Here is a 19931-nt window from a genome sequence, read left to right as displayed (position 1 = left end):
GTTTGTAGTCGATTCTGACTACATACATTGTCGCGATCAATTGCGATTCAACTATGTCGTTCTAATTCCCTTGAACTGGCAACTCTTAGGGCTTCATCAATATTCTTTAAACTTACAATTCTGTGATGAACGAAGAAAAACCTATCGATATAACGTCGTAGACCATAACATACTCTTAAATAAATAGATAGGAAAATCATTTTAATATTTTTAAAATAAGTAACTACCGTCTTATTGACAAAATAGCAAGTCAAAAATATAACAAAGTTCCAACTGGATAACAGCGTTCTTCTAAAAGTGTCATAAATTTTCGAATCATGTCAACAATCTTTGATATTTTTAGCAAAGTTACAAAACCGTGGAATGATTGACTAATGTCTGAAGTTTTAAAAAAGCAAGCATCTAAACAGTATAGCGACCATATCTAGCGTTAAAAATATAATAGTAATTGGCTAGTAGCTTAGATGTTTTGCCGTAGATAGCGTCATCGGTTTTCGACTCTTTTATTATTAGATATATAAAAAATTCTGGATCAATTAAAACCCTTACAATCGACAGTTATTAATGACACCATCGATGCAGTGGGATTCAACAAACAATAGGAACACAACAAACAGTTAAATATCGCGACGGAGTTTGAAGACATTTCATTTCGGTTAATGACTCTCAGATGGTGGAAGTAGAGTAAACAACTATTTTTAACGCCGGTGTATAAATTATCTTGCGCTACACAAGCAGATTTAAAAACCACTCTTAAGTCGCGTTATCATCACCATTTACATTTTTAAACGACTGAAAATGAATGATTCGACACTTTTTTTCTAATTTAACCTTGGGATTTGATTGCCGATCTACACAAGACATCTGCCTATCTAAATATACATGTATTCTATTTCGCATTGTGTTTACTTCCACTAAACATTGCCCCGTTCAAATATTCTTTTCATTTCAATACCAACTAATTGTTGTTTCAGTATTTCATCAGGCGAACCCTATTTATTTTCGAGACGCAAATCGCAGGTGAAGGTGAACGTAACCCGTAGTATGTGTAACACACATATCAATTCGTGCAACAAAAGTAATACAGCTATAGAACAATTTCAAGCTGAGCTATTTATAAACGTATACCCTCTACTTTGTACATACATATTTCTGTTATCGTGTATTTCTATGCGATGACGTAAGAAACCGATCATATTACGTCTATCTATTCAAAACAACGATAAGTATCCCATCGCGATTATTCTCTTGAATCTTGAATTCTATCGAATTAAGGTGATCGAAATTCCCAACACACACACATACACACACACACACAGGCCTTTTTGCAATAAAATCAATGAACCAATGTCAGTGTAGGTCGTGATACGTATAAAAAGAACACTTTATTTCCAGACGTTTTTTTATTCGTCCATGTAGCATACCTGGTGTTCTGCTCGTCAGCTATAAAACAGTCGATGTAGAAAACAAAATTATTCATTCTAAACCAACGCAGGTGTTTGCGCGAGTTTTTTTTTTAATCCGGAATCTCAAAAGACAATTAAGAATATGCAAAGACCAAAAATAAATATATGACACTTTGAAGTAGGGTAACCATAAAGCATCTCTCAAAGTAAAATTTGTAACTTCTTTATTCGTAATTAAGAATCGTCGGATCAGAAATCCAACTATCACAACGAGGTATAGCTTCCGTAATTTACACTATAACGGTAAATTTAAAGACAAATCTCTCAATGTCTCTCTCACACTCACTCTTTCTCTCTCTATTTCCCCCCCTCTCTACGTAAATACATGCGCAGGCAGACGCAGTCACACACAGCATCGAAGAAAAATGCAAATTCTCCCCATTCATACACGTAATCACATATTCACCAGAACGAAACGGTGATTTAACCGGAGATGTTCCGTGGGAGGTGTGTGACGCATTAATCTCGCTTGATTTATCTCGCAGAACTCGATAATAAACATATAAGTACAACACCGCGCGGACAACGGCTCACAGTCTCGCTAGATAAATCGATTAATGCGCCCCGCCGCACTTTCCGGGGTCTGACATCGTAAATGAATCACGCTATAATACCCGCTAAACCGGACACGCATGTGCACACACTATATACAAGAAATTTTACACGCGCGCGTATACAGGCATTTTGTAATGACGTTAACAATCGATAGTGAGATAAATAACTATATACTAAATACGCCAGAGCAAACGGAAAAACCGCGCGTATGCTCCCACGTTTGCTCTGTTTTTCGTTCCGAAACGCCTGTCTAAATACTTGGAAAGTCACACGAAAGACGGATCAATTGGTGCTCTCGACATCGTACAAATGGAACACGTAATCGAATATCTGAATTCGAACACACGCGCTTATTTTGCTATTCACCACCGTCGTCCCGTAAGGAATAAACTCGTTCGTTGCGCCGTGTAATCAAAACAAATAAATGAGATCACTGTCCCTTCGAATCCGCGATGCTCTGATCCCCACCCCTCACGCAAAAGCCGTGTGATTCATTGATCGTTTTCACGTTATAACATACTTATCTCTCTTCTCTAATAGTAACTGGACCGTAAGAACCCGAATTATCTCCGAGCAAAAAATCTTTAACTAATACCTTATAGGATCATTCTTCCCCCGTTTACACGTGTATTCCTCACCAAAACTCGATATGCTATTATAAAAACTATATATAATTGTACGACAGAGGTAACAGATGGACTTTATGCACAATCTGCAGTTTCACTCGACTTGTGTTACACGTCAGAACATTGAAATTGATAAAGTTTCTCATCGTCGAATGGTTCTCGCGTGTAGTTTGTGTGTCACCATGTGCTTTTCGATTGATTGCATAACTACGAAAAAATATTTCCGAATTGTTGAAAAACGAAGTCTAGAGAGAAGGACAACAAACACGCAAGATGGCCGATCGAAGGAACGACCTCATCCACGCAGAATTTGTTTCCCCGTTTTAAGCTTAAATACGGAGAGGCACACAGAGAAAACTCTTTCTATTTAAAGAGAGACGAACCCGCGATCAAGAAACGATGACCGTTGCGACATAAATCGAGTCCAAGTCTTCGTACCGTGGCAGCCATGAGTCTTCCACGTAAGCCTCGTGAATTGTCGATACGTCGGCGATCGTACCCGAACTCGCCCGAAGTCGAACGCGAGACCGCTTCGAATAACAACACATACCATATTTACAAACACGGCCATGTAAGGCGAGTTCTTGGCTAATTATGTTTACCTCGTTATACTTTCTTTCGGGTACGCTCTATGTCGGCCAGGGCGAACACACTCGGGGGGGAGGGGACACGACACTTATGCCTCTCACGCGCACGTACCCCGCACTGAAAGAAATCGAAGAAAGAACAACAACAGCAGAGGAGACCTAACGAACATCGAATGTTTTGACCCTGATTCTTTTTTTAAATCCCACACGCCATACGGACACACGAGAGGTGGGACGCGACGAAACGAACTGAAAAACCGACACAACGGACGAACATTTAGTTTCACAGCTCGAGCGGTTCGTACACTGGCGGTAACTGTTCGTCTTCGGAGTCATAAAAATATGGTTTCCTTCGGTACACAGTCGAATGTTCGTTGTTGTCCTCCTCTTCGGAGGTCTCTTGAAGTCTCTTCACAGCCTCTTTAATCAGACTACCCTCCCTCAGCAGTTCACGAAACAGCTCGTAAGGATCGTCGTCCTCTCTGTTGTTTTGCCTTTTGTGATGATGATGATAATGACTTATGTGATGACGATGATCGTGCGATCCGGTATTCCGTGTGCCACATATTTCACAGCTACTCGGGTCTCCCCAAGACCTCGAGGGTACTTGATAAGGCGAGGCACGATTTTTGTGACTGATGCTAGACTTAGCCTTCAGGCTAGATAACCGAAGGTTCTCTTTGATCCGTGAGACGAGAAGGTCCACGTCGCGGGAGAGGAAGTCTTGCGTCGTGTCTGGCATCACCTCGATCAAATACGTGGTTTCCTCGGCGCTCGGCATGTCGACTTTCCCCCCGTGTGCCGGCTTACCGAGAGAACAAAAGGACAATGGCACGAACGTGTTTACACCTCCGCGTCTACGATATACGAGCAGCCACAACGCCGGACACACAATAAAGCCGCGCTCTCTCGATCAACGTGTGTCTGTGTTGGTGTCCTCTCTCTTTCTCTTGTCTCTCCGACTCGTATATACACGGAACACGTTCCTTTGGGTATCTTCTCTTCTTCACTGAGCGAAACACTCGTTTTACGCGCGTGTTCGTACGTAACCCCACGACAGGTAACTAAAACCAATCGACCGGCACGCTGGGTCCCTCTGATTCGCCGCACACCTTATTGTTTACGAACATATTTGGGAACCGTTCGTAGTGTAAACACGGGTGGCCTAATCTACCGCTCGTTGAGTCTCGTAATCGCATAGAACGCGTGATTCATTGGGTAAATACGCACGGTGTATCCTTCCCCCTCTACCTGGCTTTCTCCTTTTCACGAACGTTGAACGAATCATCAAAATTTTACTGTTGCTAAGCTTCGTGGAATTGAATGAACAGCACTCTCGTCGATGCACAACACACGGACGAGCATGTTTTCAGGTGGACGATTCTTGAATATGTGCACCTTTTTACATCACTTGTTTCCATTTCCCATTTATTCTAATAACATCCCGTTCGGATTTGAACACGCATGTTGCACAACGATGCACGTTTTGACGCAAGCTAACTCTCCGGTCGGAGCAACGTGTATGTTCCCAAAGTGAAAGAGAACACGTTCTTCACACGAGAGTTATCCCACCCGTACACACTCGGCAGAAGGTTCTGAAAGGTACTAATAATTTCACGTCCTCTTGGCTGGTTTATGGAGTGTACACATACAGCTTAGAAGACGGTTTAGAAACACGTTCGTACACCCGAAAGCGAGCGACCGTTCGTCCGCCAGCCACGAACCTTCTACTCTCTTATTATTGTTTTGGTTTTACCGCGCATGCGCACCAGCCCCCACGTCGTGTAAACAAACCGTTAACTCGTGAGCACTGGCGAATCGATAATATGTACCCTATGCCACTTCCTTGTTCCACGTTGCCCTCTCTTTTGGGGCTAAATGTTTTTCTTGTGCCGAGACCTAACTTGAGAAACAATTATATGGTGGAGGACGGTTAGAATGTATTGCTCGATTTTCGAGTGACGAAAATCTAGGGAACGGTCTCTGTCGTACGCGTCAATTCGCTGTACGCAAGGTCCGTTCTTACTCGGGAAATGCTTGAGGCTTGAGCCTGGATAAAACGACAGGATCGCAACGGGGGACTGTGGGGCGAAGAGAAAGAGAAGCTGCAATGTACGGATCAAGGTTACGCTCGAGCTCGTGTTCACCTACGTCATCCTTTGCCAAGTTTATCGTGCGTGCGCACACGCGCTCGTTCTCGATTACCGTCCGCGATGTATGCGTTTACACGCACATTTATCTACAGCTAACGAATCATTCATTATCCTAATCCATAGAACCAACGTAACCTGTCGCGCGCTTCTTTCGAAACCCTTTTCATTCGCTAGATATTACGAAATTTAACGAAAGATCACGTTAACCTATTCTTTCCCAAATTACCTAACAGCTACGGAAGAAATATCCCTTTGTTACTTTCGTGTGTATACCATCTGTGACAAATCGATGGTTCATGAAAACATTTCAACACTAGGTAAATACTTAGTGAACACTTGTTCTATTTAGCAACATTAAGCAATAATTAAATCTGAATGTAGCCACATCAAATTTGGAGTATCAGCCTCAAAATATAGGTTAAATAAGTGTTCATGAATGAAACTTATTCTAAATATTTTGTAAGAAAAGAGTGACATACATCGTTCATGTAAATATTTACTTTTTTTTTTAAATGGAAATTCAAAATATAATTTTCTTTCATTTGTTAAGCATAATTACACAATGCATTTTATGCATTTCATGCTGGGAAATGAAATTTTGTGTAACTTACACCAGAGACTGTTACACCTTCCTTTTTTCTCTGCATATTCTGGATGCTATTTTACATCATCAAAGCGAACATTGTAGCTGTTCCATTACAGAATAATAAACTTTATATTCTTTTCTGTTAGTTTTTTAAATTCATGTTTTTTTATTGTTTATCTACAAGTTGAAATTACTATTCAAAAATACATTGTGGAATTATAATTTTACTTACCAGTATCAGTGGACTGGTTACATACATATGTATTACAGTTATACATAATTATTCAAATTGTAAAGTTATTATACGTACTAAATATTCTACAAAAATATTCTTTTTTGCTAGTGATCATAAATTATTTGAAAAATGTCAAGGAAATTATAATTATAAAACTTTGACAATTTCCTATGAAACATGACATTATCCTATTTGAATGTAACTTTCTTACTAAATAGATGTTAAGGTACATATATGCTACATTCATATATGTATAGTGTGAGATCAGGAGGAACACGCAGGTACACATTTTATGTTATGTTAGTTTAGATGGCAACAATATATAGTTTTATTCCATCATTTTAATGTGTGTGGTACATGCATACATATGTGTATATACACAGTAAACACGAGACTGTTAATTATACATGTCATTATATAGTTAGAGAAACGTTGCGTTGCATTTGTGAATCCTATTTCGGAGACGATCGTTCGGACTACTCCAAATTGCTGATTATGCTATATGCATAATAATGCATTACGTTACATTTATACATGTTGTTGGCGTGTCCAATATAATAAAATTACGTAATGTCGATCCCTTTGTACAATCATTTGTTTCTACTTCATGCTGCATACATCATCATACATTATTGTATGCATCACGTTTAATTTAATGTGACTAATACATTAAATATGAAAATGATACATGCACACTTTTGATGTATGATTATATATATGTATATATATATATATATATTTGTATTTATGTATATATGTATATATAATTTAAATTGTTTCTTTTGTGTAAAATTTCATGTATAAGCAGATGGCGCTACTGTAAATCTTGTTCGAAAACAGCTGATTGCGGTTGCAATATACAGTAATATACATGTGATGCGGCTTTGTTCATCTATAAGTCTATCGTTTCGTTTAACTGTTTACTGGTAATTTGTCACGTGAACAGTGTAAAGGACTGAAACAAACGAGATCTGATTAATTGCGACCTATAGTAATAACTATGTTCGGTCGTGTGTTTATGTCAAATTTTCGTAATATATCGGTAGGTACAGAACACGTTTTCACCTAAGCGCACGTTCATTCGCGTGCACGGTGTTCGACAATCGGAGAATGTTCATTTACGATTTTCCCCCGTAATGTGTTTAAATCACCTTTTTAAAATACTATTTTTTCACGTTTTATGAAATTTGTACCTACCTTCTATTTCCTACAAACCTACAGCATTTAAGACAAATAAATGATACAGATCCATTGAGAATGCGAAAGATGAATAAAATGAAAGTTTTACAGCTGCTGTCGAGAGTATGGAACGGACCTAATGGAGCATTGGCTGGCAAACAAGCCGAGCAAAAAATGATAGCAATCTTAAGGAACAAATTTCCTAAAGCTAGAAGCATTGAAGTAAACGACGTTTCAGGTGAAAGGATAATTATCTAGGACCAAAAGAAAATTACATTAAAAACAATTGCATTAAGTAAAAGGGTTTTTATCATTTTTTAATTTATTCTTATAGGAGGATGCGGTGCAATGTTTGAAATAAATGTCATTGCACCTGAATTCAAAGGATTAAATACTATCAAACAACATCGGATGATAAATGAAGTAAGAAACGTTCATCACTTAAAAAAAACTCAATGTTCCGTTAAGTTTTTCATTGTAACTGTACCTTTGTAGGCACTTAAGCAGGAGATCAAAGATATGCATGGAATAAGGATATATACAAGTGTTCCTGAATCCTAGGCAATTCTTAGTTCTTTAGAGAGGTCTTTCTTATACCTGCAGTTGTACTTTTAAGCTGTACAAAGTTTTGTAAATTTTTCATATACGTATAATTTAAATGCCAAATAAAAGTAATTATTATTATACATACAAACAATGATTTGTGTATGTACATGATTATGCATGGTATTTCTCATGTTATTTTAAATTTCATTATGTTAATTTTCCGGGAAATTGACATTTTTATTAATTTTTTATCACAATTACTATTTAGAAGTTCCATCATTCCTCACAGAACGTTTCTTATAATATTATTGATAGTGTGCGTATGATTTATACTGTAATTCACTTTTTTCAACTTCGTAACATCTCCGTATTAAAAGTTCATTGTGTAGCATTTAACCATGAACCTAAGTTGCTTGTTCTTATTTCTCGACACCGTATTGTATTGATATCATGCAGTAACAATTGCTACGACCGTATACCTAAATAAAAATTCATTATTAGCAAATAAAAAATCTAAATAATTCAGAAAACAGAACACGTCTGTTATAGCAGATTGTTTGTAAGCATTTAATAAAATAATAATTTGGCGCCAATAAGTTTATCGTGGCTCTATCTAGCAGTAAAATTGCCGAACTAACCGATTAACGAAAAGCGGGAGAAACTTTGCAATCAATAATTCAAGATTGGCGCGACTCATGTCCACTTTTTATTGTAACTCCATACATCGATTTTGCTCTTTGGTAATCAACAATCATTGCATTTTACGGGTTTTTAGAAACCCGTTTCAAAAACGCTACAGTCATCTAGTGGTTAAAAGGTAGAACTACACCGCTACTGTATGTGTATGCCCTATACAATTACATAATAAAAAATACAGAAAATCCGCGTGAATAGCGATTGAATGTCATTTTATTTGTGTTCGGTTGTTCATTGCAATCCTTTAAAGGAATCTTCATCAAGTTCCAGATACTGGGATATGTTCATTGTTAGTTGAATTCCTTTCAGTCCTGCAAAATGAATGTCTGATGGGGGTACATCCCCTCTAATACATCTGTTCAAAAAGGAATGCTCCTGTTTCTTTGTGAAACAATAAACATAGCATGTTGTTTTCAGATAATGACCTTTAGCCCCGCTGTGAAATCTCAGGCATATTATCGATAAATACCTCCTTTTATTCGAAGGAGAACGTTAGCCAAACCGAAACGAGTTACATAGAAGCATATAACCGTTCGATCTGTAATCACATCAAATATGAATTGTTTAAGCGGTGAAACTGATAGACTTATTAGAAATGACATGTTATTATGCACTGCTCCGAATCCTTCGCCTATTCAAGAACAACGAACCACTCGATCAGGTATAACTGTGTGTAATGTTCTCCGGTCGTTTGTAATTCTTTGAGTACGCGGCTTAGTAATATAACAATGAGTAGAACGTGTGTTTAACATTTGTTATTTTGTATAATAGTCTGTTACTTTGTTATAACAACGAGATTGCGGATTTTATACATTGGTAGTGTACATAATTGTCTACGAGTATATTGTATCTTTTGTTAAATTTTACCTTGCAAACATAGTTCTTTTTAATTCCAACATTGCTTTGTAAAATAGTCTATAAAAATCCATTTTTGTATAAACATCCATAGTCTAGTAACAATTAATAACATTATACGACTGTATAATGTAAATGTTACCCCTTTTGTAAATAATTACAATTCAAATAAAAGGAATATACTTTTTAATACAATCTTGTAACTCCTCAAAAAATTCTTTAGTATATATAATATTTACAGGAATTGGTCTACTAAGTACGATTTTTTTAATCGTTAATGCTACCTTAGGAGCAGGTCTTTTAAACTTTCCACAAGCTTTCGATAAAGCCGCAGGAGTAGCTGCATCCATTATCGTACAACTTGTGTTACTTATTTTTATAACAGCTGCACTTGTAATTCTAGCAAAATGTAGTGACATTACTAATACTTCTACCATGCAGAACATGTTTGCAGAATTTTATGGACACAGGTCACTTTTTTTTTGTGCATTGTGCGTAACAGTATATAGTTTTGGATGTTGTTTGACATTCATAATCATTGTTGGTGACCAATTTGATCGAGTTTTAGTAACATACTATGGAATTAATTACTGTCACACTTGGTAATTGAAATGACTGTATCTGTCAGAAAATACATCTTTTTATTGTATTCTCAATATACATAAATTTAACATTTTAGGTATTTATCGCGACCATTTGTCACAGCTGTTTCTTGTAGCATATTCATATTGCCTTTGTGTTTTTTCAAGAAATTGGACGTTTTAAGTTACACTAGTTCTGTTGGGTGTGTAACTATTTTATATGTAATAAGCCTGATCGTCTATAAAAACTATACGAAAATCGAGCCTCCTGTGAATCCTATGAAGATATGGCCGGATAATGGATACGAAACACTTCAAATAATTCCAATAATATGTTTTGCATACCAGGTACAGTATGTTTTTAATTGTTAATTATGTTTTTACTATTTTTCGATTTTATTTATAGAGTCACATGACGGCAATACCAATGTATGCCTGTATGAAAGATCGTAACGTCGAGAAGTTTACAATATGCGCCGCAGTGAGCATGATTATTTGTTTTGCTGCTTATACAGTGGTTGGCATCTATGGATATGCAACATTTGGCGCTGGAAATGTGCCTAGCGATATACTTCAAGGATATACAGACAAAAGCGTAATTTTAACGTTAGCGATAATATTCATAGCAATTAAAAATTTTACTACATATCCCATTGTTTTATACTGTGGCCGCGATGCTCTTTTGAGCATTTTCGGAATGGATGTTAATGTGACTGTCAAATGCCGAGTTTTTATTACACTGACTTGGTACATATTGTCTTTAGCGCTCGCAATACTAGTACCAGACATTTCACCTGTCATTAATTTACTGGGTGGGTTGTCGGCCGCTTTTATATTTATTTTTCCGGGCATATCCCTGTTCCAAAGCATACTCTTAAAAGATTCGGAACTACATCTGAACAAAGATCGACTGTTAATATTTTTTGCAATTTTTATTACCGCACTTGGCGCATTCGCATCGGGTGTTGTTTCTGTAGCAGTTGTCAGGGATTTATATCAAACACCAGAAAAAACTCCATTAGTAACAGGTTTCAGACAACTCAGGCAAAGTTTATGTACTTAACGGGTATTCAGTAGTTTCGTTATTATAAACAACTATTAAATAGTTTTCTATAATCCATCGATATCCCGTTATTTGCTCGACGTATTAAGAGACTTGAAGATTTTACATTTTAGATAATTATCTTGACCAATTTGCTCAACAGATGATTTTAATTGAAGTATTAAATGTAAGGAAAATGGAAGAAGACTGATGCGCATAAAATTTAATACTATATACTCATCGTGCAATTATGTCAGGAAGTTTTTAGGAACTCAGATTTAAGTGTTTACTTTTGTATTGCGTTTGTATACCTCGAAACAAGCAGTAACATGAAATAAATAAAGCTGTATATTGTATTTTACACAAATTGTTACGCTCCTCTAGAGTTTGTTGTAGTCTTTACAAGAAATTTATTCCTAATCTATGAGCCTTACAACAAAACGCATTTACTGATGTATCAAGATATCTTCACGGCTTCGTCCGAATTTTCATGAGTAAAGTCGTGCAATACGTTACCGGAAAGATCTATGACTCTGTCGATGGTTGCCTTACAGAAAAAGCATTCCGTCGCGTCCAATAGATGTCGATCGATACACGTACGGCACGTCTGATGACGACAAGGCTCAAATGTAACTGCCACAGGATACGCGTAACAAATCGTGCAAGCGTTATCGTCGTCGCTTAACATTTTTGAATCGGGCAAAATAGTTCGACATTCGTCTAAATATGCAATCATATCTTTTACCCTTTTTACTTCCTCTTCCGTTACGTCGTCTGGATCTGTGACATACAACAGCGATTATAATAACATTAATAATTTAACGTATATCCAAAAATTTGCATCAATTTTACATGTTTATACTTACAGTTTGCAATCGAGAACGGTTTTGAGCTTTGCTCCTTTTTGCTTTTAGGCTTCGCTTCACCCAGCACCAAATATATGGAACTCATTTGAAAACTAGGTTCCGTTAATAAGGTTTGTGTAACCTTCGGTACCTCCTTTACCTTTTTTGCTGATAAAATTATCATTATATTCTAACTTGATCCCTGATTTTCGTTGCAACCAAAGAAAATAATGTGCACTTACATTTAAAATTGGCCATGTCCTCATTGACCAGGGCCAAAAGTATGCCAGTTACTGCTACCAATATTGGAAAATGATCCACTGTTTCCAAATCTGGGATTTCCAGCAAAACAACATGCTGGAAACAACTAGTTCGTGAACTCATTCTATTCAACACTTGACAGATCAGCTGAAGAACATAATATAGTAACAATTAGAGATTAAGCAACACCAAAACGTATGAATTCACAGGAATACATACCTGACATAGTCTAGACAACAAATTCTCACTGGAAGATTGTGTCGTATCTTTAAAAATACTTGGAGCCACTGTAATGATCATCTCTAAAACTCTTAATAAGGATACCGCTAAGTCGAAGCATGTGGCACAAATTTTCAGTTGCCTCGACTCGATGAACACTCTCTCGGGTCTTGACCAAACATTGTGAATCTCTTGCACCATCCCGATGAACTCGGAGAATGCCCAGTTCAATTGATTTAATAACGAATTTAAGAACTTGGTAGAGTCTTGAACATTTTTCAGTAGCACATCTTTTACATGATTTTGGTACACGGCGGACGGACGGGGTTCTAAACAATTAGGAAGAAGGATCGGTAAGCGGATTTAGCCTCTGAGGCGCTTGCAGACAGAATTGAAAGGTACGCACTTATAGGTTGTGAGAATGATTCTTGTTGAAGTAGTTTCGGGCCAATTCTTTTCGAGAGATGCGGGCTCTTTGTATAGCGAAAGGCAAAACCGTTGCCTTGCCAGAATCTGACCAAAATCCAATTCGATTCAGCCCATGCTCTATCTTCGTACGATTTTAGGAGGTTCGTAACAACCTTTATTCTACTCTCTTGATGTATATTTTCTAATGCTTCCAAAGTAAGCGGATTGAACACAAAACCGGCTAGAGTTAAAAGTAGTATGCTTTTTGAATTGGCGGTCACTATGCGGGAATCCATGAAATGCTCACAAAGAAACTCAGCTATGTCTTGAAGCATCTCCTGATAGCCCGAGATAGTTTCGATGCGCACTGTTGGATGTATGTGGCTCCGTAAGCTGATACACACATCAGATAGTGCTTCCAAGTAAAATTCAGGCACAAAGCTGAACAAGTTTCTTTCTTTGCTGGCATTTTTCAAGGTCAGTGTGATCACCCGTAAAAGCCACGACAATTCCAACTGCTTCTCTTTCGAATAAACGACAGCGCGAACCCATGCCATGTATCTTGCTTGCTCTGTCAATTTTATGTTGAACACGTTTATTGTTCTCAACAGTTCTTCCTCGATCGATCGGGACTCGAGATCTTTGTTTTCCTGGATCTGTTCCAATCGTGTCTTTGTGTTTTCTAGAGCAGTAACGTATTCGGACATTCTGTTTCTGAGAATTGCCACATTTGCCAAATGTTTCTTCGCTACTGTATGAAAAAACAAAATAATGCTGTCAAGCAATTCGAGCAAAGATGCACTCGGGTCCAACGGGCCCAATCGCAACGGGCTTCTATCTTCTCTCCCATATGGAAAGTATCCGAGCCTCTCAAAGAGCACCGAGTTTCCTTGACCAGTCGAGCCGATATTAAGGACCTGTTCAAATGTCGGAACGACTATAGGCCAGTCGAGTCTTCTGGTCGTTCTGGTATGCACCGAGGAATCTTGAAACTGATCCAGTGCTACGATCACCTCATGATCGGATCCTAATTGCTCTATCAATTCGCTTCTGAATGTTTTATTTAAGTGTGATAAAACGCCTCCTAGTCTCTCATTTCTAGAGTAATTGATCGATGCATCGTAGAACGCCCTGCCCATTCCAATTTATAAGGAAATGCTATTACGTAAATTAAACGACATCTAATAATGCTTACACAAGCACATGTACACAAAGCAATATTAATTGTTTTATAATTTGTTTTTTTTTTCAAGCTTTTGTGGTCTGACGTGTTTCTAATATGGGATATACATGTACATTAAATAGATGTGTGTTTTTATTCTTTTACCTGCAAGGAATGTAAACAGAAGACGTCCCTACTTCAGTGTCCCATAACGTTTTGAATGCAAATAACAGCCGATGAAAACAAGATAACGTGATCGGCAGCGGGGTCTGAAATATTAATTATCATTTATAGACCAAAAAGATGACGCTTATATAAAATGATTCCGAAACAGTAAATTTCATTGCTTCTGTACTCACACGATTGAACTCGAAGTTTTCTTGAACGAAACGTTTAAATTTCCTAAGAAATATCGTTCTCGAAGTTGGTCTTTTTTCATTACCATCAGAATTGTCGAGAAATGTTACAAGTAACTCCATTTGTACGGTTTCTATTTCTAGGAAAGTTTATTCCATGGTAACAACGCATGTAGAAATAAACTGTAATACCACACATAAAATGGATCATACCGGATATTGCAGCTTTAATTTTTTCACACGCATCTAAATAACTCGTCGAATCCTCGGGATTTTTTTCCCACCACACTTTCTCGACTACTTCAGTCAGACCTCCTTGATCCAGTGGCTTGATGTCCATGAAATCTGCAAATCTTACCCGATTAAAAAGCAAATGTTGCAGTAAATATTGACGAGTCGACGTATGCTGACAAATCTTTATCAGCAGAAGTAAACTTTTACGTTGGTCGGGATATTCCAATGATAAAGAAACGTGTTTGAATATGGAGAGTAAATAAAGAACAGTACTTTCTAAGAATGCTTTCATTTCATGTTCTTCAAGAAATGTCCATAACAAGTCTAAACACGTTAATAACATAGATTGATGCACAGAATCTTGCGCAGAATCTATTCTGGATTCAGAGAGTTGTTGCAAAAATGGGACCATTATATATTCTGTAATATATGGTATGGTAATTAAAGGCCCTATGTGTTTTAAAACAGATCTCGAAAGACACGTTAAAAAGATCGAAACGCTCATATTTTCGTCACGCAATATACGCTGTTTCTCCAAGTTTTGTTCTGTGTTTATCAGTTCTATTATTCTCAGAAACCACTTAAATAAATACGTAGCTTCGGCTATTTGTTTTTTCGGAGCTGCTTGTAGCGGTTCATATCCTGCCACAGGATACCGCATCGGCGTGGAACCGAAATTTGCTGTTAAACTCTCCCTTAATGCGAGGCTCACTGTTGGAAAGTAAGCAAAGCCAGCACCCATTGAAATGTTATCAAATGCTGTTCCCAAACTTTTTCCATTTCTATAGAAATCGATAGTTCCATCATCCATATCTAATGCACATCCAATAATATCCCCTGTAAGCCATGATTCTCCATATTTGTAAGTAGCCACATTCCATTTCTTGACACGGTTTCCATCATAAGCATACGAGTTAATGGTATCCCCTGAAAAACACATAATTACCAACACCAGATTCTTTATTGAATTGACAATTAACAGTGCTCCAACCAACTTGCATAACTCCCTGGGATCCAAGCTGTAATTCATACAACCACTTTCCTTTATAAACTGCTGTGTTTGCTTTCAATGTACTGAAGTTACTTTTTGAATTGATACTAAGTCTATCGGGTGAAATTATACAAAGCCCAGTAAGTATTGATGTACCAAATCTAACCAACTTTGGACCTAATCGACCAACTCTCTCATCCTGTTCAAGTTGGTTGGGCATATTTTTGGAGACTGTAGCTTCAATATACTGATCTACCAAGGTTAGAGTATCAGAAATTCTGAAATATAAATACAATTGCATGACAGCCTGAACAATACTACTAAATTACTAATTGGAAAAAGAAAGAATAGATAGCAACATACCTAGGATTCTTTGATCTCTCATTTGTGCTTGGAAATTCTAAAAACATGTCCTGACCAAAAATGTCTCTTATAATTTCATTGATCTCCATGTCCGAAAGTGTTTGTTCCTTGCTAACCCAGGAAACATTTAAAAGAAACGATTTGGAGAATTTACACAATTTATTTGTTTAAAGCAATTCGTTCACAGGATTTGAATCAAGGAAAGTGATTTCCCCTGATCAGCCAATATTTTAGCGTGAATGCAAAAAGTCTTAACAGTCAACATCGTACTACACTTTCTTTACTTGTTTAATTTGCCGATCTGAAAATAATACGGCCATTTAAATACCAATAAAAACAATCGAGGGATGTGCATAAAACAATTTAAGTAATTTAATTTCAGAAATGGATGCGAACGTAATTACGTTAGTCGGTGATGAAATCGTCGAAACACGCGTTAACTGAAGGTAAAATATTCTTGTGCTTGAAGCGCAACAACATTCGTATCTTTTTTCGAACATGTGCATCAGCTGACATCAGCTGATTCCCCAGCCACAGTTATACAGGGTGGGTACCATTGAACTCTGTAGACTATATAGAATTGTTGGGTACAAACTTGCAGTATAACCGGATGGGGAATCATTTTTTGTGAAAAATTAAATTAAAAATATAGTACCGAGCTTTAGCAATATTATTGGAAATTATTATTAGGGGATATTATTATTGGGAAAAGAATCTCACCAGTTGTACTACCAGTTTCTGTTTCCACCTTGTATATTCACACTCGATAGGAGTGTCGAGTATATCCAAGTATATTTATATGTCTATATCCTAGGTGTATTCTAAGTTTTTACGTTGTGCAGCATAAAAAATAAAAGTGGACGTAAGACTATTGAATTGTTATCGAATTTTATTTATATCAACGAGGACAAGTCTATTCATGGATACGTTGGTTTGCAACTAGAATTGATGGTTTTCTTCGCGAAGTGAGTAACAAACCGCAGGAAAAAGCACATGTACTGTGCATTTCTGTTGCATACTTATTACAAAACCTATTCCAGAGGAATATCGATTCAGTGTCTTTAGTACAAGACCTCTTTTAGAATAGGATGTATCGTTTAATGAGTAAGAATATTTGAACAAAAAAGTGTGATAATATTCGAATAAAAACTTAGTCGAATAAATTGATGAATAAACTAGCTGAATGGTCAATAGCCCAATCACTATCTTGAGAAGTAGTTCCCTTACCTTTGGTTTTCAGTCTCTCTCTTTCTCTCTCTCTCACTCGCAGATAAAGGCGGCAGCACCAATTAGCCTTTAAATCCATTCGTTAAACGAATCACGGATACGATTTGCTTGACTCCGCCAAACGACTAATGGACTTGAAAACGAAACGTCCACTTTTGTGGAAATAAGAAATAATAGATAGGACGGGACAATTAAACGATAAACGAAAGGGGACGAGACTTATCCTATCGTGGACACTTAGATTGTCAGAAATCGAACGGCCAATGCAGCTTGCAAGTTTTCTTTATTGAATGGCAATAAGTAACCGTAACGGGAAATCGCAATGTCAAATTAGGATCTTGCTTCTGCTCGAAAAGGGCTGAAAGTCGACGCAAAGATGTAACAGGGTTTAAATTACGCGTTAAATTACACCGAATCCTCTGGAAAATAACAATTCAGTATAAAGCGTATGGAAAAGATGACGACGACGATGATGATGATGATGATGATGATAAAAACGCAACGGCCGTGAGCGAGATGTAAGAAAAAGGAATGAATCATAAGAACCGGTAAGTTTCGCGCAAAATTCCTTCAAACGAATACGAACAGAAATCGGAGAAGGAGCGCGAATCCACGTTGGCTTTGGTATTCTTATTGTGGGTGGGTATAGTGCGGTAATATTCGTACTAATATTTGATCGGTAAAGGATATTACACCTGGTTATTGGTAATCGAACGCACACGAACCACGGCAGTTCCACGATTTCGTTACTTCGACATTGACGGCATTTCACTTTTTCTTTTTTTGAGATACAGGGGTATTCAGGCGATTACTAGCGAAAGTTAGTATGCTAGAAATGTAAGAGGTTTAAAAAGTCTAAAACAAAGTTTCATTGTTTTTCACACAACCGATACAGTACAGTAAATCTTCGATAAGTTTGAAAACTCCTCGGCACTGAACATTAAATATTTCATAAGTTAATGGCTGTATGCGGCTGAAACAAATATCATTGGCTTTAGAATTAAAAGCTCTATCACTGTGCCGAACCTCGTTAAAAAGTCAGGGTTACAGCTGGGGACATCTTCTTATCAATGTCGAGGAGCCTTCGAACACTCATCAAGGATTTACTGTATATCATAAGAAATGTATAAATTTGCAAGACTTTTCGAACATACCCGATGTTTAATTGTCCTGTTTTCTTTTATGTCGTGTGAAAATAACGTAAAAGACAAATCCATTGACATACAATGATTCTCGAGTTCGTACTAGGAATAAAGAAAGTAATTTTAACATTTTGTAGCACAGTGTTTACTACGATTTCTTCTTGATAAGGCTACATAGCATTTCCAGTGTGACTCTTTCACGTGCAATTCGTATTTCTCACTCTCACATCTTTGTATACATCTTCACAGTCACTTTAATATGACGTTAAAAATAATAGAAACTTTCATCCAAAAAAAAAAACCAAATTAAAATTAACCTCTGACGCTCGAAAAGTATTGTCAATTTAAAAATTCGATACATCCTATCCGCGTTGCTCATAAATAATACAATGAAAGTTTTTCGTTTTCCTCTCATGTCTCACGTAGTACATCGAACAGCTCACGCGAAAAAACAGTGGCTAGTAAACACCGTGAAACACCCTCTGTATATAGTCGCAGAATACCTGCGAATAGTATCAGGGGATACTGTGTATGCAATATTATTCGATAAACGAGTACAATGTTTTTAGTCGGTTACAGGGAAGGGCATGAATACGTCGACACGTTACAATATCGGATTTTTTTTTTGTTCCTATTTCGTTGAATTTCATAGCAGAATAATCGGCGCGTGACTATAAAGACACGTGACACGTCGAACAAGTTTAAATACTTTGCGCGCGCGCGCCTCCGTCGTCGTTTTACGCTTAATTTTACTTCTCGAATATATCGAACATATATCATCGTCGTATAATTGTAAACGATGATAAAACGGGATCGATGTCCCTAAAAGTCCTCTCACTCTCGTTCCCACTTATAATCGTATGAAAGAAATATCCCTGGATAAAGGCTTTTTGTTTTCTTTTTTCTTTTTTTTCGTATGTCGAAACTCATGCTCGCTCTCGCGTGGCGTTTGAAAAGGAACATCGAACACACACGTTTTGTCGTAAACATCCCTCGTACCCGATACACGTTCAGAAGAAATATCCATTTGTAATAAATTACACGTTTTTTTTTTTTAATATCGCCCAACGTACAAAATTGGTTTCATTCTCTCTCTCCCTTTCTCTCCCCCTCATGCTCGCTATACAGCTTGCTTTCTCATTCTCTCGTTCGTTCATTCTCTCACAAGCTGCAATTACCTACGTAAACTCGAAATTTTATTTTTCTTCGATGTATTCTCTCTCTCTCGCTCTCTCTCTCTCTCTCTCTCTCTCTCTCTCTCTCTCTCTCTCTCGCGCGCGCGCTTACACGTCTCTCTCGTCGTTTCTCACGCACGTCGTCGCTCGATGACTAGAAACATTGTTTCGCGGGTCATTTGGTAAAAAAATTATGCGAAAATGGAAAATAGTCGTAGAAAAAATAAACTCGGCCCGTGGACAGCATCAGTCCCTCGTACACACATCGTGTAATGCAGTACATATCGACACGCGTTCTGTATATATGTGTATGTACATATATATAGGGTGTTTCGTTTAACTGGAAACGGTGGAATATCTCACGAAGGATTAAAGTTATCAAAAAAATGTTCGTACAAAAGTTGTTTGGTACAAAGGGAGACATTACGTGGTATAAATAAT

At 37.3% G+C, this 19931-nt stretch overlaps 4 protein-coding genes across 4 annotated transcripts; 2 read left to right on the top strand and 2 right to left on the bottom strand.

Moving 5' to 3' along the window:
* Window positions 1–2744: 2744 nt before the first annotated feature.
* On the bottom strand, window positions 2745–4930 carry LOC107195058 (GSK-3-binding protein-like). Its single transcript, XM_015584828.1, has one exon. The coding sequence runs from the start codon at window positions 4013–4015 to the stop codon at window positions 3518–3520; it is 498 nt and encodes a 165-aa protein (XP_015440314.1). The 5' UTR covers window positions 4016–4930; the 3' UTR covers window positions 2745–3517.
* A 2154-nt stretch (window positions 4931–7084) lies between these two features.
* LOC107185382 (bolA-like protein 3) lies at window positions 7085–7983 on the top strand. Its single transcript, XM_015573051.1, has 4 exons — window positions 7085–7250; window positions 7499–7625; window positions 7722–7810; window positions 7883–7983. The coding sequence occupies exons 1-4, from the start codon at window positions 7209–7211 to the stop codon at window positions 7946–7948; spliced, it is 324 nt and encodes a 107-aa protein (XP_015428537.1). The 5' UTR covers window positions 7085–7208; the 3' UTR covers window positions 7949–7983.
* Window positions 7984–9067: 1084 nt separating this feature from the next.
* LOC107195232 (putative sodium-coupled neutral amino acid transporter 7) lies at window positions 9068–11376 on the top strand. Its single transcript, XM_015585039.1, has 4 exons — window positions 9068–9290; window positions 9726–10086; window positions 10164–10413; window positions 10472–11376. Exons 1-4 carry the CDS (start codon window positions 9185–9187, stop codon window positions 11126–11128), a joined length of 1374 nt encoding a protein of 457 aa, XP_015440525.1. The 5' UTR covers window positions 9068–9184; the 3' UTR covers window positions 11129–11376.
* A 188-nt stretch (window positions 11377–11564) lies between these two features.
* On the bottom strand, window positions 11565–16074 carry LOC107194943 (E3 ubiquitin-protein ligase RNF123-like). The gene is given in 10 exon segments (XM_015584656.1): window positions 11565–11887; window positions 11974–12120; window positions 12195–12360; window positions 12433–12761; window positions 12839–13971; window positions 14168–14271; window positions 14389–14498; window positions 14572–15538; window positions 15540–15861; window positions 15947–16074. Coding segments are annotated over 10 exon segments (3690 nt in total). The 5' UTR covers window positions 16036–16074.
* Between the last annotated feature and the right edge of the window lie 3857 nt (window positions 16075–19931).

Source organism: Dufourea novaeangliae, unplaced genomic scaffold, assembly GCF_001272555.1.
Source record: "Dufourea novaeangliae isolate 0120121106 unplaced genomic scaffold, ASM127255v1 scaffold18, whole genome shotgun sequence".
In the NCBI taxonomy this organism is placed as follows: domain Eukaryota; kingdom Metazoa; phylum Arthropoda; class Insecta; order Hymenoptera; family Halictidae; genus Dufourea; species Dufourea novaeangliae.
This window is presented reverse-complemented; position numbering and strand designations above follow the sequence as displayed.